This window comes from Heptranchias perlo, chromosome 1 (assembly GCF_035084215.1).
Source record: "Heptranchias perlo isolate sHepPer1 chromosome 1, sHepPer1.hap1, whole genome shotgun sequence".
Lineage (NCBI taxonomy): Eukaryota > Metazoa > Chordata > Chondrichthyes > Hexanchiformes > Hexanchidae > Heptranchias > Heptranchias perlo.
In genome coordinates, this window is record NC_090325.1 from 63,593,001 (window position 1) to 63,614,353 (window position 21,353).

Below are 21,353 nucleotides of genomic sequence, written 5' to 3' on the forward strand. Positions count from 1 at the left end.
AACTTAAAATCAGAAAAAAGCAGACAATAAAACGTGAAATTAGTTTCACAAAGATGAGAAAAAATATTTCTTGCTGAATTTTTGTGCTGATTAAAAAAGGAATGTCAGTGCTGGGGAATAGAAAATATTTTCACTTTTTGCACCCAGTGTCAGCAGCATGTTTATCTCTAACCTCAAAGTCAAGCACGGCCATACCAATTTAACATTTCCACTTCTCACCACAAATGTCTTGTGGTCCTTCTGAATGATGTTGCCAATTAGTTATAGATTGAAGGAGTTATGTGAAATGGACTCACAAACTCTAGCAGCTGTATTTAAATTATATCCCTTAAAGTTAGGAGAGCAGAGACATCCATCTTGATATTTTCCTAGTTTCCACATCCTCTTTGGGTGCATCAAAATGTGTTTGTATGTGAATAGTGGCTTGTCTTCTATAGATATCATCTGGTGACTATGTGTATATTTCAGCTCTAGTCCCACCCAGTTCACACCGCCTCCTGAACAGTTGGATACGGAGTGACATTTAACATGTGCCATCAGCATCCGCTGCAGCTCACTGCACTTTTTATATTATTCGTTCATGGGATGTGGGCTTCGCTAGCATTTATTGTCCATCCCTAATTGCCCTCGAGAAGGTGGTGGAGAGCCGTCTTCTTGAACCGCTGCAGTCCGTGTGGTGAAGGTTCTCCCACAGAGCTGTTAGGTAGGGAGTTCCAGGATTTTGACCCAGTGACGATGAAGGAACGGCAATATATTTCCAAGTTGGGATGGTGTTTAACATGGAGGGGAACGTGCAGGTAGTGTTGTTCCCAGGTGCCTGCGGCCCTTGTCCTTCTAGGTGGTAGAGGCCTCGGGTTTGGGAGGTGCTGTCGAAGAAGCCTTGGCGAGTTGCTGCAGTGCATCCTGTGGATGGTACACACTGCAGCCACGGTGCGCCGATGGTGAAGGAAGTGAATGTTTAGGGTGGTGGATGGGGCGCCAATCAAGCAGGCTGCTTTGTGCTGGATGGTGTTGAGCTTCTTGGGTGTTGTTGGAGCCGCACTCATTCAGGCAGGTGGAGAGTATTCCATCAAGACTTGTGCCTTGTAGATGGTGGAAAGGCTTTGGGGAGTCAGGAAGTGAGTCACTCACCGCAGAATACCCAGCCTCTGACCTGCTCTTGTTGCCACAGTATTTATGGGGCTGGTCCAGTTAAGTTTCTGGTCAATGGTGACCCCCAGGATGTTGATGGTGGGAGATTCGGCGATTGGGCCTAGAACATTGCCCTGATTTAGCATATGCTCTGGATTCCTGCCATGACAGAAACCTGTCCGTAATTTCCTTGTAGTTCAGATCATTCCCTAAAAAAGTCTTGAATAGCACAGTTGCTGAAACCCCCATTTCTTTCATGCTTGTTCAAGTAGGATATTCCAAACAAACTCTGGCCAAGGGTATGTGTATTGTTCCTGAAAACTTGAAAATGCCTTAAATGCGGCCTTAAAACGGAATCTATAGTTTGAGAGAGAGAGAGAGAGAGAGAGAGAGAGAGAGAGAATATGAATTACATTTTTGATTGGGACCTGGATTGATTGAAGCGCATTTTGCTCCTACATCCACCAGCTCTGAAACCTGAGAATGTAAGCAGTTTAAAAAATGAGAAGATTTGGATCACTAAGCTCTTCAGAGGATACAAGCTGCTTCTGCTTCCACTGTGTAGGTCAAATGTGGTCGCACGGTGGATTATTGGAGGTAGCAGTTTTCAGGAGCCATTTAATGCATGGAAACTTACTTGAATCGCCGATTTCTGTGTTGTAAATTCTGAGAATTATATAATCTTTACAAGAGATGGAGCTGCTGCTATTGGATATTTCCATTGGTAAGTGGAGATGAAGCAGGAGCTGGGGATTGCTCATGGCTGCACTTCTCATCCATTGAATGCGGAGAGCGACAGACAGATACAGTAAAACAGAGGCTGATATTATGCCTGCATCATGCATTTAAATCATAGGCACCAAGACTGGCAAGTTGGAAAAGGTATCACAACAAAAGAAAAGCCAATAATACAATATTTCAGACAAAACTGCTTTATTTTTGTCACAGTGCCACCCTTCAGACAAGATGTTAAACCAACTTCACATCTCCAGGTTCATAGGAACATCAGTCCCTCGGGCCTGCTCCACCATTTAATTAGATCATGGCTGATGTGCTTTGGAGCTCATGCTGTACATGATGGGGCAGATGTTGGATGTGAAGCAGTAACATTTCTTCCCTCCCCCCACTGACAGGGCGTTGCTGCTGGTAGGAAAAGAAAATTAACAACTGTGCAGGTATGGCCTCAGGTCTTCCCAGAGATCCCTGGCACAGCAGCCCCAGGTCTGGCACAACTTACCGATCAAACAGTGACTGTTAGCTGCCAGCAACATCTATCAAAATAAAGTACCTTGCACCAGAGGAGTTCAAAAGAATCGAGGCAGACTCATCAAAAATAACATTTCTTAGAGCAGGACTGAAGCAGTGGGATCAGGTTTTGAGCCAAAGGGAGAAGGGACGATGCAACCCAGGCCACAAAGGGAGCCACATCTGGCAACACACTAGAGGGACAAGACATAAGTTGTGCTGCAGGGAAGCCAGTGCATAGAGGGGTTAATCATAGTTTTCATAGGCAAAACACATTATAAATGTGGGCATAGGAAGGTATAATAGAAAAAGTTGGCAGAGAGTGAGATTAGAACGAATGGCATGGAAAAAAAAAACAGAACTGAAATCCTAAAAAGGGAGTTTCAGCAATTAGTGGATAAATTAAATAACAGCACCTCAAGGGTAGTAATCTCAGGATTGCTCCTGATGTTATGAGCTGGTCAATATAGGAATAGCAGATAAGGGAATTAAACAAGTTACTGGAAGGATGGCATAGGAAGGAAGGGTTTAGGTTCCTGGGGATATTGGGACCCTCTCTAGGGCAGGAGTGGGCTGCACAGGATGGGTGGGCTTCACCTGAAAAAAGCTGGGACCAATGTCCTAACAGAGAGTAACTAGTACTCTGGGGTGAGTTTAAACTAATATAGCAGAGGGAAGAGAAAAAGAACAAGATGAGGAAGCAGGAAGGAAAACAAAAAGGGACAAGGAGTATATGAAGATAGTAAAAAAAACAACAGATGTAGAGTATCACATGTTTAGAGGAAGATAAGATTCTTGAGACTAATATAAAAAGACTGCAAAATCAATATATCTTAAGTGACCTACTTAAACAGTCTACCACCAGTGTTTTAAAAATTCCTGATGACTTGACTTAAAAAAAAGGCACTGTAGGCAGTGCTTCCTTCAAAAATATTTTATTTTTGCTTTCTGCCAGATTTCAGTTTACATAAACACTTTCACATCTAAACATTTTCCAAAATATGCTGCAATTTTGTGTAGATATTACCTGTTGTGGGTATGATGCTTTCTGTGCTCTCGCTACAGAGTTGTGTAAGTAGGCTCGACTTGCCAGATCCTGTAAGGCCTACACAAACTACATCGTATTCTGTTCGTGGCGAAGGTGGTCCTTTGCAGCAGAACGCTCGGAAACACTATGGAAAAGAAGAAAAATTTTAATCTTTGCTGATTTGAAAAACTAGATTCTGACAGCTGGAGCAAACCTTGAATGAAGGTGTTAAATAAAATATTGTTCGAATGTCAAGCATTTTTAGTCATTAAATCAATGTTGTCACATTTGTCACACTGATGAACACTTTTCCCCCATTATAATGTCCACATTTATACTTTAAGCTACTTATGTAAAATAGTCACACTGTAATTACACCCTTCTGCCAGCAGTGCCACCGTAGCATCCCAGTTTTGAGTCTCTCAGCTCCTTAGCGTGTACTGTAGAGAAACTCCTGTGCTCCAATCAATTCCACTCCTCTGCTTCCCAGATTTGCCCGCCCAACCCCCACCCCACTCACCCACTAAATTGGACCATCACAACCAGATGACACTCCAGGGATCGAATATATACAACATTTACAAATACAATATTCTCTCTACCTTTGCTTCAATGCTCCAGCCAAATCGACCGACATTTGCCATCAGTTTTATTGGCTTATCAACCCTACTATGTCAACTCAGCTTAATTTGTACTTTCATGACTGAGTCAACAACAACAACAACTTGCATTTATATAGTGCCTTTATCATAGTAAAACATCCCAACGTGCTACACAGGAGCGTTATCAAACCAATTTTGACACTGAGCCACAAAAGGAGATATTAGGACAGGTGACCAAAAGCTTGGTCAAAGAGTTAGGTTCTGAGGAATGTCTTAAAAGGAGAGAGAGGCGGAGAGGTTTAGGGAGGGAATTCCAGACCTTATGGCCTAGGTAGCTGAAGGCTTGGCCGCCAATGGTGGTGTAATGAAAATTGGGGATGCGCAAGAAGCAAGAATTGTAGAAGCGCAGAGATCTTGGAGGATTGTAGGACTGGAGGAGGTTACAGAGATAGGGAGGGGTGAGGCCATGGAGGGATTTGAAAACACAATGAGAATTTTAAAATCAAGGCGTTGCTGGACCGAAAGCCGATGTAGGTCAGCGAGCACAGGGGTGATGGGTGAACGGGACTTGGTGCCAGTTAGGATATGGGCAGAGTTTTGGATGAGCTCAAGTTTATGGAGGGTGGAAGGAGGGTGGAAGAAGGGAGGCTGACCAGGAGAGTATTGGAATAGTCAAATCTAGAAGTAACTAAGGCATGGATGAGGGTTTCAGCAGCAGATGAGCTGAGGCTGGGGCGATGTTACAGAGCTGGAAGTAAGCGGTCTTGGTCCTGGAGAGGATATGGGGTCGGAAGCTCAGCTCAGGGTCAAATAGGACGCCAAGGTTGCGAACTGTCTGGTTCAGTCCCAGACAATGGCCAGGGAGAGGCGTGGAGTCGGTGGCTAGTGAACGGAGTTTGTGGCTGGGTCTGAAGACAATGGCTTCGGTCTTTCCAATATTTAATTGGAGGAAATTTCTGCTTATCCAATACTGGATGTCGGACAAGCAGTGTGAAAAATCAGAGGCAGTGGAGGGGTCTAGAGAGATGGTAGTGAGGTGGAGCTGGGTGTTGCCGGTGTACGTGTAGAACCGGACGTCGTGTTTTCGGATGATGTTGCCGAGGGGCAGCATGTAAAATAGAAATAGGAGGGGGCCAAGGATAGATCCTTGGGGGGACTCCAGAGGTAACAGTGCAGGAGCGGGAACGGAAGCCATTGCAGGAGATTCTCTGGCTTCAATTGGACAGATAAGAATGGAACCAGGCGAGGGCGGCCCCACCTAGCTGGACAACTGAGGAGAGGCTTTGGAGGAGGATGGTGTGGTCAACCGTGTCAAAGGCTGCAGACAGGTTGAGAAGGTTGAGGAGGGATAACAGTCACATAGAATGTCATTTGTGACTTTGATCAGGGCCGTTTCAGTGGTGAGGCAGGGGCAGAAACCTGATTGGAGGTGTTAGAAAGTTGTTGTTTCAAGCTACTCAAGATGCACCCTCTATACCTTTACTGAAAAGCAGCCAGGCTACTGGAGACCGCTTGTTTAGGCAATGGCTGCAATATCAGTTTGAGGGGAACAATATGCTCATATTTAAATCACAAAGTTTTATATATCAATGTCTCACTAGATCACTACCCGATTACCGTTCACATCAAGTTACCCATTCATTGGTCTCTGCCAACTTGTCATCTTGTTCTGGCCAACATTCCTCTCTCACCCAACACCATCAAAAACAGATCAACTGGTCATTCATCTCAATTACTGTTTATAGGATGTTGCAGTGTGTAAAATTGGCTCATGCATTTGACAAAACATCAGTAGTTACACTTCAAAAGTAATTAATCGGATGTCAAGTGTGTTGGGACACGAAGAGAATGCAATAAGGCACGATATAAATGTACAGTCTTTGTTTCTTTCTTGTTGGATTGTTTTGGTAAACAGTATATTCAGTGTAAATCTCATCTGGACAGATTGTTGAAAATGCTTTTGGATCGAAGAGGAATCTTGAACCTAATTTTTTCCATTACTGCTAACTTTTACTCTTTTTTTAAAATCCAGCTATGGGTAGAAAGGCGAAATGGGACTCTAGATATACCCAACTTAAATCCTGCAACGGCTGTATGTAGTTTGTTGGCTTGCTAAGAAATCAGATTATTATCTCTCTCTGAAAATCATCATTTTATCCTAAATTCTTCATGGAAGTTTTCAAAAGAAACTCACGTGTCTGGTTTTTATGTTCAACCTTTAAGGAACTGATTCCAGATTGATTTTAATATCTTGCTTTCATTGAATCATGCAATGTAATAGCACAGAAACAGGTCATTTGGCCTTTCAAGTCTATCATTACTTTAATCTACATAAACCATCTAATCTAATCTCACTCCCCATATCTTTGAACATTCTTCTTTTTCAAGTAACTATCTAATTCCCTTTTTTAAAAAAAATATATGGTCTTCACTTCAACAATGGTTTGTGGCAGACTTCCAAATTCTAACCACCTTCTGCATAAATTTGTACTCTCTCACTACCATCTCACCGACTAGTGGAAACAATCTATCATAAGTTACCACATCATAACCTTTCATAATTTTGACAGCCTCTTTCAAATCATCTCTTAACTTTTAGTCCTTTTGGAAAAACCCCAACTTGTCAAGTCTCTCTTCATAACTATAATCCCTTATCCCTGTTAACAATTCAGTGAATCTAGACTGCACCTTCGCCATTCCTTTTATACCTTCCCTATAACGAAGTACCCAAAACTGTATACAATAGTCCAACTGTGGTCCAAGGTCTCAAACAAGTTCAATATTATCTTCTTGCTTTGGTTTTGCATCTAAAGGCTACAAAAAATGATTGATTTTGTTTATGGTCTCATTTACTTGTGTTGCCACTTAATGACCTGCATACCTATTGGCCAAGCTCCCTCTCCTCTATTTAAAATCTTACCATTTAATGTGTATTTACTTTCCCTATTCTTACTTTCAAAATTATTACTTTTACTGTTCACTTCTGTAAATAACTATATCCATTAATAAATTTGCTGAATAATTTGACTTGTTAAAGAAGTGGACAAGGAGAGCAATAGTGACAGGGGATTCTATAGTTAGGGGAATAGACAGGTATTTCTGCGGCCGCTGACGTGATTCCAGGGATGGTATGTTGCCTCCCTGGCGTCAAGGTCAAGGTCGCTGCAGAACATTCTGGAGGGGGAGGGTGAACAGCCAGAGATCATGGTCCATATCGGTACCAACGAGATAGGTAGAAAGAGGGATGAAGTCCAGCAGGCAGATATTAAGGAGTTAGGAAAGAGATTAACAAGCAGGACCGCAAAGGTAGTAATCTCTGAATTACTCCCGGTGCCACGTGCTAGCGAGTATAGAAATAGTAGAATAGAGCAGATCAATGCGTGGCTGGAGAGATGGTGCAGAAGGAGGGCTTTAGATTCCTGGGGCATTGGGACCCATTCTGGGGGAGGTGGAACCTGTATAGGCCAGATGGGTTGCACCTCAATGGAGCTGGGACCAATGTCCTCGCAGGGAGGTTCGCTAGTGCTGTGGGGGGAGGGGGGTTTAAACTAATTTAGCAGGGGGGTGGGCACCAGGATGTAGCATTGGAAAGGAGAAACAAGGTGCACAAAGGATTGGGAGAGAAAGATAGCATTAGAATCAGAAATAGTACGGTATTAGGTGGGATCAGACTGAGAGAGTACAAGAAAGTCTAGGATTGGTTTACAGTACGTGTGCAAAAGCACGAAGCGTGGTGAATAAGGTTGGTGAGCTGCAGGTGCAAATACCCACATGGGAATATGAGGTCATGGCGATAACGGAGACCTGGCTCAAGAAAGGCCAGGATTGGGTACTAAATATTCCTGGATACAAGGTGTTCAGGAAAGATGGGTGGGGGAAGGGGGGGGGCAGCATTGATCAAGGAGAATATTGCAGTGCTGGAGAGAGGGGATGTCCTGGAGGGATCAAGGACAGAATCTATTTGGTTAGAGTTAAGAAACAAAAGAGGTGCCATTACACTACTGGCTACCAACTAGTGGGAAGGATATAGAGAAGCAAATTTGCAGGGAAATTACAGAGAGGTGCAAAAGCCATATAGTGATAACGGGGGACTTCAATTATCCTAATATAGACTGGGATAGAAATAATATAAGGCGCAAAGAGGGGGAGGAATATTTGAAGTGTGTTCAGGAGAACTTTCTTGACCAGTACATTTCCAGCCCAACGAGAAAGGAGGCAATGCTGGATTTGGTTTTGGGGAATGAGGCGGGCCAAGTGGAGCAAGTGTCGGTGGAGGAACATTTAGGGAACAGCGATCATAGTATCATAAGGTTTAGAATAGCTATGGAAAAGGACATGAACCAATCTAAAGTAAAAATACTCAATTGGAGGAGTGCCAATTTCAGTGGGATGAGAACAGATCTGGCCCAGGTAAATTGGAATCAAAGATTGGCAGGCAAAACTGTAATTGAACAACGGGCGACCTTTAAGGAGGAGATGGTTCAGGTACAGTCTAGGTACATTCCCACGAGGGAGGAAGATAGGGCAACTAAAGCCAGAGCTCCCTGGATGACAAAAGAGATAGCGGGTAAGATGAAGCAGAAAAAAGGGGTGTATAACAGATGTCAGGTTGATAACACAAGTGAGAGCCAGGCTGAATATAGAAAGTTCAGAGGGGAAGTGAAAAAGGAAATAAGAGGGGCAAAGAGAGAGTATGAGAAAAGACTGGCGGCCAACATAAAACAGAATTCAATTCTATAGGCATGTAAACAGTAAACAGGTAGTAAGAGTAGGGGAGGCCGATTAGGGACCGAAAAGGAGATTTACTCATTGAGGCAGAGGGCAGGCCGAGGTGCTAAATGAGTACTTTGCATCTGTCTTTACCAAAGAATGTAAGGAGTCGCACAACACCAGGTTATAGTCCAACAGCTTTATTTGAAATCACAAGCTTTCGGAGCTTTGCTCCTTCGTCAGGTGAAGTGAAGAGATGCATATAGGCACAGCATATATAGTCAGAGAACAATGCCTGGTGATTACAGATAATCTTTCTAACTGCCCTTTATCACACCTCGGCAGAGAGATAATCACAGCAATCAAAGGAGTGAATGGTGTTCAAACAGGTTAGTCAGGGAAACATTACATCCAAGAATACTGAGGTGGGGTCACAAGGGGTCAAATGCAGCAGATGCTGGGGTTTGTATTGAAAACAGATAACTTTTTTTTGCTGGAAATCGCAGCAGGTCCGGCCGCATCTGTGTATGGAGAACAGACCAACTACGACTTGAGTCTGGATGACTCTACGTCAGGTGGGGTCACATGTAGCGTGACAAGAACCCAAGATCCCGGTTGAGGCCGCCCTCATGGGTGCCGAACTTGGCTATCGATTACCAAAGAAGATGATGCTGCCAGAGTCTCGGTAAGGGAAGATGTAGTTGAGATACTGGATGGGCTAAAAATTGATAAAGAGGAGGAACTGGGAAGGCTAGCTGTACTTAAAGTAGATAAGTCACCCGGACCGGATGGGATGCGTCCTAGGTTGCTGAGGGAAGTAAGGGTGGAAATTGTGGAGGTACTGGTCATAATCTTCTAAACATCATTAGCTACAGGCGTGGTGCCAGAGGACTGAAGAATTGCAAATGTTACACCCTTGTTCGAAAAAGGGTGTAAGGATAAACCCAGCAACTACAGGCCAATCAGTTTAACCTCAGTAGTGGGGAAAATTCTAGAAACGATAATCCGGGACAGAATTAACAGTCACTTGGACAAGTGTGGATTGATTAGGGAAAGCCAGCACAGATTTGTTAAAAGCAAATCGTGTTTAACTAACCTGACTTGATTAGTATTTTGATGAGCTAACAGAGAGGGTAGATTAGGGCAATGCAGTCGATGTGGTGTATATGGACTTCCAAAAGGCGTTTGATGAAGTGCCGCATAATAGGCTTGTCATCAAGATTGAAGCCCATGGAATAAAAGGGGCAGTAGCAGCATGGATACAGAATTGGCTCAGGGACAGGAAACAGAGAGTAGTGGTGAACGGTTGTTTTTCGGACTGGAGGGAGGCGTACAGTGGTGTTCCCCAGGGGTTGGTGCTGGGACCACTGCTTTTCTTGATATCTATTAATGAGTTGGACTTGGGAGTACAGGGCACAATTTCAAAATTTGCAGATGACACAAAACTTGGACGTGTAGTAAACAGTGAGGACAGTGATAGACTTCAAGAGGATATAGACAGGCTCGTGGTATGGGTGAACACGTCGCAGATGAAATTTAATGCAGAAAAATGCGAGGTGATACATTTCATAGGAAGAATGAGGAGAGGCAATATAAACTAGAGAGCACAATTCTAAGAGGGGTACAGGAGCAGAGCGATCTGGGGGTATATGTACACAAATTGTTGACGGTGGCAGGGTAGGTTGAGAAAGCAGTTAAAAAAGCATATGGGATCCTGGGCTTTATAAATAGAGGCATAGAGTACAAAAGCAAGGAAGTCATGATGAACCTTTATAAAACACTGGTTCGGCCACAACTGGAGTACTGCGTCCAGTTCTGGGCACCGCACTTCAGGAAAGATGTGAAGGCCTTAGAGAGAGTGCAGAAGAGATTTACTAGAATGATTCCAGGGGTGAGGGACTTTAGTTATGTGGATAGACTGGAGAAGCTGGGGCTATTCTCCTTGGAACAGAGAAGGTTGCGAGGTGATTTGATAGAGGTATTCAAAATCATGAAGGGTTTGGACAGAGTATATAGAGAGAAACTGTTCCCACAGGCGGAAGGGTCAAGAACCAGAGGACATAGATTTACGGTAATTGGCAAAAGAACCAGAGGTGATATGAGGCAAAACTTTTTTTAAAAAAACACAGCGAGTGGTTAGGATCCGGAGTGCACTGCCAGAAGGGGTGGTGGAGGCAGATTCAATCATGGCCTTCAAAAGGGAACTGGATAAGTACTTGAAAGGAAAAAATTTGCAGGGCTACAGGGATAGGGCAGGGGAGTGGGACTAGCTGGGCCGAATGGCCCCCTTCCGTGCTGTAACCTTTCTATGATTCTACGGTCTTTCCTACAACCCTTGTTTGTCCATAAATTTTTGCAATCAGGTATCACATGTATTACCGACACTAAATCAAAAGCAAAATACTGTGGATGCTGGAAATCTGAAATAAAAACAGAAAATGCTGGAGAAGCTCAGCAAGTGAGGCAGCATCTGTGGAGAAAGAAACAGAGTTAACGTTTCAGGTTGAAGACCTTTCGTCAGAACTGGAAGATGTTAGAGGTAAAGTTTATAAGCAAGTAGAGAGCCAGGGAAAGTGGGGGGGGGGGGGGGGGGGAGGGGAAGAACGAACAAAAGGGAAGGTCTGTAATAATGTAGAGGGCAAGAGTGATCAAATGACAAAAGGGATGATGGTGCAAGGCAAGGAGGGTGGTAATGGGACAAGTTAAGAAACAGAAAAAAATCGGTTTAGAGGAGCTGTAAATGGCATCAGTAGAACCAAACCAGCAGCTGCAGTCCAACAAAAAAAAATGTATAAATTAAAAATATGGGAGCAGTGGTTATGATCTGAAGTTATTGAAATCAATGTTGAGTCGAGCTTACATTGAGCTTCATTGGAACAGTGTAAGAGGTAGAGGACAGAGAGGTCAGAGCGGGAGCGGGATGGGGAATTTAAATGGCAAGCGACCTGCAGGTCAGGGTCACGCATGCGGACAGAGTGGAGGTGCTCAGCAAAGCAATCACCCAATCTGCGTTTGGTCTCCCCAATGTAGAGGAGTCCGCATTGTGAGCAGCGAATCCCTTTTGTTCTTTCTCCACAGATGCTGCCTCACTTGCAGAGCTTTTCCAGGTTTTTCTGTTCTTATCACTGACACTAAGTCAGATGTCACTATGTGAAATTAGTTAAATAAGAACTTAAGTACTCAGGGCTAACAGCTCTGCAATGAGTACATTAATCTAATGCCACCCAACTGTCTCTTCTGCAGTATTCAAACAGTAAATGCATAAATGAGTCTCCTTCAAATTCAGCAAGCATCAATTCATGCCAACACTAGTACCACTTCGCAATGGCAGCAGATACTCCACAATACTCCTTTATAAAACACTGGTTAGGCCTCAGCTGGAGTACTGCGTTCAATTCTGGGCACCACACTTTAGGAAAGATGTCAAGGCCTTAGAGAGAGGGTGCGGAAGAGATTTACTAGAATGGTACCGGGGATGAGGGACTGCAGTTATGTGGAGAGATTGGAGAAGCTGGGGTTGTTCTCCTTAGAACAGAGAAAGTTAAGGAGAGCTTTGATAGAGGTGTTCAAGATCATGAACAGTTTTGATAGAGTAAACAAGGAAGAAGGGTCGGTAACCAGAGGACACAGATTCAAGGTGATCGGCAAAAGAGCCAGGTGACATGAGGAAACATTTTTTTTAATGCAGCGAGTTGTAATGACCTGGAATGCACGGTCTGAAAGGGTGATGGAAGCAGATTCAATAATAACTTTCAAAAGGGAATTGGATCAATACTTGAAAGGGAAAACATTTACAGGGCTATAGGGAAAGAGCTGGGGAAGAGGAGTAATTGGATAGCTCTTTCAAAGAACGGGCACAGGCACAATGGGCCAAATGGCCACCTTCTGTGCTGTATCTTCTATAATACTATGATACAATGGTCCTTAGCCCAAATTATGATGGTGTTTTCTTGCTGTTGTAGTGATACATTAGTTGGTTATAAATGAAAGATGAGAGTGAGAAGATTTTTACAAATCACCTATTTCACCTCTTTCCAGAAGTGATGCATTCCTCCAGTTACCCAAGTATTAAGAGGCCAGGCCGAAGACACCAAGAGACAATACTTGCAGTTGAACACTCTATGGCCATCTATCTGAAACACAGGAACAGAAGTAGCCATTTGACCCATTAAGCTGCTCCCCCATTTTGCTAGCCATGGCAGCTATCTTATTAATCTCAATTATCCATATTTTCACCCTATCCCATATTCCTAATACCCTTACTTCCAAAAAGAGTACTTAACTCAGTTTTAAATACTTGAATTGATTCAGCAGTAATGACCTTCAACAGTGCATTCTACACTCTCACAACCCTTTGTGAGGAGACATTTTTTCCTGGACTTTTTTTTAAAAACTGGTTTAGTTTAAATTTGTTTGCGTGGTTGAACATTGATTTTTCTTTTACTTACTAAAGCAAACTTGGAATTTTTTTTAAAAATCAATGAATATTGCAATTAATTTCGAGAACAATGAATTAAAAAACGAGGCAACAAGACAACGAGCCCAGCAGCCTATATAAGCACACAAGGGAAATAAATTGCTCTAAATAAATTTAACATGATTGAAGTTTTCTTTTATTCGTTCATGGGATGTGGGTATCGCTGGCAAGGCCAACATTTATTGCCCATCCCTAATTGCCCTCGAGAAGGTGGTGGTGAGCCGCCTTCTTGAACCGCTGCAGTCCGTGTGGTGAAGGTTCTCCCACAGTGCTGTTAGGAAGGGAGTTCCAGGATTTTGACCCAGCGACGATGAAGGAACAGCGATATATTTCCAAGTCGGGATGGTGTGTGACTTGGAGGGGAACGTGCAGGTGGTGTTGTTCCCATGTGCCTGCTGCTCTTGTCCTTCTAGGTGGAAGAGGTCACGGGTTTGGGAGGTGCTGTCGAAGAAGCCTTGGCGAGCTGCTGCAGTGCAGCCACTGTGCGCCGGTGGTGAAGGGAGTGAATGTTTAGGGTGGTGCATGGGGTGCCAATCAAGCGGGCTGCTTTGTCCTGGATGGTGTCGAGCTTCTTGAGTGTTGTTGGAGCTGCACTCATCCAGGCAAGTGGAAAGTATTCCATCACACTCCTGACTTGTGCCTTGTAGATGGTAGAAAGGCTTTGGGGAGTCAGGAGGTGGGTCACTTGCCGCAGAATATCCAGCCTCTGACCTGCTCTTGTAGCCACAGTATTAATATGGCTGGTCCAGTTAAATTTCTGGTCAATGGTGACCCCCAGGATGTTGATGGTGGGGGATTCGGCGATGGTAATGCCGTTTAATGTCAAGGGGAGGTGGTTAGACTCTTTCCTGTTGGAGATGGTCATTGCCTGGCACTTGTCTGGCGCGAATGTTACTTGCCACGTATGAGCCCAAGCCTGGATGTTGTCCAGGTCTTGCTGCATGCAGGCTCGGACTGCTTCATTATTTGAGGGGTTGCGAATGGAATTGAACACTGTGCAGTCATTAGCGAACATCCCCATTTCTGACCTTATGATGGAGGGAAGGTCATTGATGAAGCAGCTGAAGATGGTTGGGCCCAGGACACTGCCCTGAGGAATTCCTGCAGCAATGTCCTGGGGCTGAGATGATTGACCTCCAACAACCACTACCATCTTCCTTTGTGCTAGGTATGACTCCAGCCACTGGAGAGTTTTACCCCGGATTCCTATTGACTTCAATTTTACTCGGTGCCACACTCTGTTAAATGCTGCCTTGATGTCAAGGGCAGTCACTCTCACCTCACCACTGGAATTCAGCTCTTTTGTCCATGTTTGGACCAAGGCTGTAATGAGGTCTGGAGCCGAGTGGTCCTGGCGGAACCCAAACTGAGCATCGGTGAGCAGGTTATTGGTGAGTAAGTGACGCTTGATAGCACTGTCAACGACACCTTCCATCACTTTGTTGATGATTGAGAGTAGACTGATGGGGCGATAATTGGCCGGATTTTTGTGGACAGGACATACATGGGCAATTTTCCACATTGTCGGGTAGATGCCAGTGTTGTAGCTGTACTGGAACAGCTTGGCTGGAGGCGCAGCTAGTTCTGGAGCACATGTCTTTAGCACTACAGCCGAGATGTTGTCGGGGCCCATAGCCTCTGCTGTATCCAGTGCACTCAGCCGTTTCTTGGTATCACGTGGAGTAAATCGAATTGGCTGAAGACTGGCTTCTGTGATGGTGGGGATATCGGGAGGAGGCTGAGATGGATCATCCACTCAGCACTTCTGGCTGAAGATGGTTGCAAACGCTTCAGCCTTGTCTTTTGCACTCACGTGCTGGACTCCGCCATCATTGAGGATGGGGATGTTTACAGAGCCTCCTCCTCCCATTAGTTGTTTAATTGTCCACAACCATTCACGACTGGATGTGGCAGGACAGCAGAGTTTTGATCTGATCCATTAGTTGTGGAATCGCTTAGCTCTGTCTATAGCATGTTGCTTCCGCTGTTTAGCATGCATGTAGTCCTGAGTTGTAGCTTCACCAGGTTGGCACCTCATTTTTAGGTACGCCTGGTGCTGCTCCTGGCATGCTCTTCTGAACTCCTCATTGAACCAGGGTTGATCCCCTGGTTTGTTGGTAATGGTAGAGTGAGGAATATGCCGGGCCATGAGTTTACGGATTGTGCTGGAATACAATTCTGCTGCTGCTGATGGCCCACAGCGCCTCATGAATGCCTAGATCTGTTCTGAATCTATCCCAGTTAGCACAGTGGTAGTGCCACACAATACGTTGGATGGTATCCTCAGTGCGAAGACGAGACTTCATCTCCATGAGGACTGTGCGATGGACACTCCTACCAATACTGTCATGGACAGATGCATTTGCGACAGGTAGATTGGTGAGCACAAGGTCAAATAAGTTTTTCCCTCGTGTTGGTTCGCTCACCATCTGCTGCAGGCCCAGTCTGGCAGATATGTCCTTCAGGGCTCGGCCAGCTCGATCAGTAGTGGTGCTACTGAGCCACTCTTGGTGATGGACATTGAAGTCCCACCCAGAGTACATTCTGTGCCCTTGCTACCCTCAGTGCTTCCTCCAAGTGGTGCTCAACATGGAGGAGGACTGATTCATCAGCTGAGGGAGGGCGGTAGGTGGTAATCAGCAGGAGGTTTCCTTGTCCATATTTGACCTGATGCCATGAGATTTCATGGGGTCCAGAGTCAATGTTGAGGACTCCCAGGGCCACTCCCTCTTGACTGTACATCACTGTACCGCCACCTCTGGTCGGTCTGTCCTGCCGTTGAGACAGGATATACCCAGGGATGGTGATGGAAGAGTCTGGGACGTTGGCTGAAAGATATGATTCTGTGAGTCTGGCTATGTCAGGCTGTCGCTTGACTAGTCTGTGGGACAGCTCTCCCAATTTTGGCACAAGTCCCCAGATGTTAGTGAGGAGGACTTTGCAGGGTTGACTGGGCTTGGTTTGCCTTTGTCGTGTCTGGTACCTAGTGGCCCGATGCCGGGTGGTCCGTCCAGTTTTATTCTTATTATGACTTTTTTTAGCGAGATTTTACAACTGAGTGGCTTGCTCGGCCATTTCAGAGGGCAATTAAGAATCAACCACATTGCTGTGGGTCTGGAGTCACATATAGGCCAGACCGGGTAAGGACGGCAGATTTCCTTCCCTAAAGGGCATTAGTGAACCAGATGGGTTTTTACGACAATCCGGTAGTTTCATGGCCACCATTACTGATTCTAGTATTTTTTTTAAATTGCAGATTTTATTTAATTAATTGATTGAAGTGACATTAACTGCTAGGTATTCAATCTATCATCCACCTAACCAGAAAGTGTTCTGTGATGGGCAGAACCTTTACCATGGTATTTACATTTTATTGTTAATTAGGATTTGGGTGTCCTTGTACACGAAACACAAAGTTAACATGCAGCTACAGCAAGCAATTAGGAAGGCAAATGGTATGTTGGCCTTTATTGTAAGGTTAGAGTACAAGAGTAAGGAAGTCTTGCTGCAATTGTACACGGCTTTGTGAGACCACACCTGGAGTACTGTGTGCAGTTTTGGTTGTCTTACCTAAGGAAGGATATACTTGCCCTGGAGGCGGTGCAACAAAGGTTCACTGGACTGATTCCTGGGATGAGAGGGTTGTCCTGGGAGCAGAGATTGAGTAGAATGGACCTATACTCTCTGGAGTTTAGAAGAATGAGAGATGATCTCATTGAAACATATAAGATTCTGAGGGGGCTTTGATAGGGCAGATGCCGAGAGGCTGTTTCTCCTGGCTGGAGAGTCTAGAACTAGGGGGCATAGTCTCAGGATAAAGGGTTGGCCATTTAGGACTGAGATGAGGAGAAATTTCTTCCCTCAGATGGTGGTGAATCTTTGGAATTCTCTACCCAGAGGGCTGTGGGTGTTCAGTCATCGAGTAAATTCAAGGTCGAGACAGATAGATTTTTGGACTGTAGGGGAATGGGGAATCAAGGGATTATGGGGATCGGGTGGGAAAGTGGAGTTGAGTTCGAAGATCAGCCATGATCTTATTGATTGGCGAAGTAGGCTTGAGGGGCCGTATAGCCTACGCCTGCTCCTATTTCTTATGTTCTTATTTCTTATTACTCAGACAGTAAGTCATATCTGCAAGATGTGAGCAAAGATGCTGAATGGGGATATCTGGGCTCCAAGATGTCTAGGAGCACTTATTATACTCAAGATGTCGAGTGGTCAAGTCCTGAGAATAAAGTTGTTTACAATAGTTATTAATTCCTCTCGAGGCAAACAATAAAGAAGAAATCAGGCAGTCCTGTTAATTTGCTCCTGTTCAGGTCAAACCCCAAGGAAATCATTTGCCATCAGATAGAACACTCAAGGTGTTAATAAATTAAGAAAATCCAATATGCAAATGTGAGGCTAAACCCCCATTATTAGCAACACCCATCTCAAAAATCCCAAATTCCATCATGAAAAATGGCTTTCAACACTGCATTATTGTTGGTGTCATCTTTCAGATGAGACTTCAAACCAATTCCATCTGCTGCTCAAATGCATGTAAATCATCAGTAAGTTCTCCTGATGCTCTGACAAACATTCATCCCTCAATCAACACAACCAAAAAAATGTAATTCATTCATTGTTTGTGGAATCTTGTAGTGTGCAAATTGGCAGCCATATTGCTTACACAATAGTAATTACAGTTCAAAAAGTAATCCATTGACTGTAAAGCACTCCAGGATGTGATAAAGCACTGTTTAAATAAGAGTTCTATTTTCAGAATAAGAAGGATTTGGATCTTTTAGGAGAGTGAGATAAAATAAAATTAGTATAAGAGGAAGGAACCAAAATAGAACGTATATGCTGAAAGGGACAACCACGCAGAGTACTGATTGGGAAAGGGATTTGGAAATCATTGTAGAGAATTTATTAAGCGACCAACAACTTGCATTTATATTGCACCTTTAACATAGTAAATAGTGGAAAAGGCAAACAAGATGCTAAGTTGCAATCGCAGGAGGATAGACTACAGTGCAAAAGAAATGAAGTCTTGCTAAGGAACTACATTGGTTGGATCTTCATCTGGAGTACGGAATGTACTCCAGATGGTCACCACTGAAGTATCACCACTTGAGGTGCCTTAACAGAAGTTTTCAAAATTTTGACGGTTAACTTATCTAAATTATCAAACCACTGATCAAATGTCTGAAAAATAGCGAACATAATATAATAAATTAAGAACTTAGGCGTCAATGGGAGATCAGAGATAACTATTTCATATAAAGGCTAATGCATATGTTCGTATGGAAAGCCATTGAAGCTAATAACAAAAATGAGTTCACGAGACAACTGGATATGTTTTTGGACAAAGGGAATGAGGGATAGGGCAAGATGGTAGGACTGAGGCCAAATAAAAAGGTATCTGTTTATTGGACCAATTGAGCTTTTCCTGTTCCTTGGAGAGTAGGGCAAGTATTCTAAAACCATCAGAAAGCAATCTTGCTTTGTTGCCTTATTCACCTACATTGCTTTAATGGTCACTTCACCCTCATCACATACTGGAGTGTTCACTATGCTTCCCAGAACTAATTATGACATACAGAAAGTCCAAAAGTAACAGCACAAGGATAGCTTTGGGAATAGTCTGCAGGTTCCTTATACGTCAATTTTGAGCTGTAAAGCTCATGAGTGCCTTGAAATTGGCAATCATTTGGGGTTGCCAGCTCCCTTCTGCTTCAAGTCAAATCCTGTAGTGTAGCTTTATACAGTTCAGCACTTTTAACTGAGCCATTTGCAGTGGTCTCATCAGAAAACATTTGAAGCCCCTATAAGCTATTAGATTTCCTCTTAGCATTGCCATGGCACCCTCACAAAAGCATTTGGTGAATCATGTTGCATAGGATTATATATAATAAAAATTGTGTTAGCTGTGTGTGAATGGAAGGGAAAAAAAACAAGTTATCCAACAGAGATGTATGTTTTATAATACTTTCCAGCCTACAACACAAAATAGCCTTTGAACATTCAGGCAAATAGCCAAGAAGGATGTTTTGTCAAACTAAAATAGTTAATGCAAGTAATGGAGAACTTGGAATGACCACAGACACTCCGGTCGGTTTGGTAAATATAAATATGATCTCAGTCAGATCATCATGATTTGGTTAATCCTTTCAAGTCTAGTAACCAAAACTGTCCCTCAAGTAAAAGAGGGGGCATACCAATATCCAGGTCGATCGTTGTACTACTTCTCCATCATCCACTTGTATTTCTCAATTATGCCAATATTTTCTTTCGTTTATTGCAAGGATACTCATTATAAACGTCATGGCCATCAGCATGATTTAACCTCACTCGGGGCCGAATGACTGTTTTGGGATTGTGATCTCATCCCTCTCCACCTCATGAGAACATTTTGCCACTTGCTTTGCAGTATTCTTTTGCTATCTTTTGGAGAGCAAGAAATTGGGGGGGGGGGGGGGGGGGGGGGGAAAGAGAGATGAAAACAGGGCTTTTGCAGCATTAGGAATGCCATTAAATAATAAGTCTTGTACAGTTAGTGATGATAGACTTTTAGTAGCTTTATGAATTTCGAGTAAGCCTGGTTCCATGATGTTCTTTTGCTTTCTCTACCTGGAGAATGAAAAAAAAAGCAAAGGAAAACCTCAACAGCTGCATCTGAACCAGTAGCAAATTGAAGGCAGCAATGTAAAATAAGAGAAAAAGCAAGGCAACAAAATTACAGATAGAAGGGGAGGATAGAGAAACAAGAGCGCAAGGAAGAAAAAGAGCGAGCGAGGGAGAGAGATGGAGACGAAATGAGAGAAACAAACAGAGAGCGAGCGCGCGCCAGATTGAGGGAGGGGGAGAGAGAGAGAGAGCGCGCCAGATTGAGGGAGGGGGAGAGAGAGAGAGAGAGCGCGCCAGATTGAGGGAGGGAGAGAGAGAGAGAGATGGAGAGCGCGCCAGATTGAGGGGGAGAGAGAGAGAGAGAGAGAGAGAGCGCGCCAGATTGAGGGAGGGAGAGAGAGAGAGCGCGCCAGATTGAGGGAGGGAGAGAGAGAGAGAGCGCGCGCCAGATTGAGGGAGGGAGAGAGAGAGAGAGCGCGCCAGATTGAGGGAGGGAGAGAGAGAGCGCGCCAGATTGAGGGAGGGAGAGAGAGAGAGAGCGCGCCAGATTGAGGGAGGGAGAGAGAGAGAGAGCGCGCCAGATTGAGGGAGGGAGAGAGAGAGAGAGCGCGCCAGATTGAGGGAGGGAGAGAGAGAGAGAGAGAGCGCGCCAGATTGAGGGAGGGAGAGAGAGAGAGAGAGCGCGCCAGATTGAGGGAGGGAGAGAGAGAGAGAGCGCGCCAGATTGAGGGAGGGAGAGAGAGAGAGAGCGCGCCAGATTGAGGGAGGGAGAGAGAGAGAGCGCGCCAGATTGAGGGAGGGAGAGAGAGAGAGAGCGCGCCAGATTGAGGGAGGGAGAGAGAGAGAGAGCGCGCCAGATTGAGGGAGGGAGAGAGAGAGAGCGCGCCAGATTGAGGGAGGGAGAGAGAGAGAGAGCGCGCCAGATTGAGGGAGGGAGAGAGAGAGAGCGCGCCAGATTGAGGGAGTGAGAGAGAGAGAGCGCGCCAGGTTGAGAGAGAGAGCGCGAGCGAGATTGAGAGAGAGAGCGCGAGCGAGATTGAGAGAGAGAGCGCGAGCGAGATTGAGAGAGAGAGCGCGAGCGAGATTGAGAGAGAGAGCGCGAGCGAGATTGAGAGAGAGAGCGCGAGCGAGATTGAGAGAGAGAGCGCGAGCGAGATTGAGAGAGAGAGCGCGAGCGAGATTGAGAGAGAGAGCGCGAGCGAGATTGAGAGAGAGAGCGCGAGCGAGATTGAGAGAGAGAGCGCGAGCGAGATTGAGAGAGAGAGCGCGAGCGAGATTGAGAGAGAGAGCGCGAGCGAGATTGAGAGAGAGAGCGCGAGCGAGATTGAGAGAGAGAGCGCGAGCGAGATTGAGAGAGAGCGCGAGCGAGATTGAGAGAGAGAGCGCGAGCGAGATTGAGAGAGCGCGAGCGAGATTGAGAGAGCGCGAGCGAGATTGAGAGAGAGAGCGCGAGCGAGATTGAGAGAGAGAGCGCGAGCGAGATTGAGAGAGAGAGCGCGAGCGAGATTGAGGGAGAGAGCGCGAGCGAGATTGAGGGAGAGAGCGCGAG

The 21,353-nt window shown here is 44.8% G+C and overlaps 1 protein-coding gene across 3 annotated transcripts in view; it reads right to left on the reverse strand.

Moving 5' to 3' along the window:
* LOC137322738 (ADP-ribosylation factor-like protein 15) overlaps positions 1–21,353 on the reverse strand; it is a 312,177-nt gene that overhangs the window by 167,089 nt on the left and 123,735 nt on the right. For all 3 annotated transcript variants that reach the window (XM_067985763.1, XM_067985756.1, XM_067985747.1), the window contains exon 2: positions 3,404–3,548. In XM_067985763.1, coding sequence (XP_067841864.1) covers positions 3,404–3,548 — 145 coding nt within the window. The remainder of the gene's footprint in view (positions 1–3,403; positions 3,549–21,353) is intronic.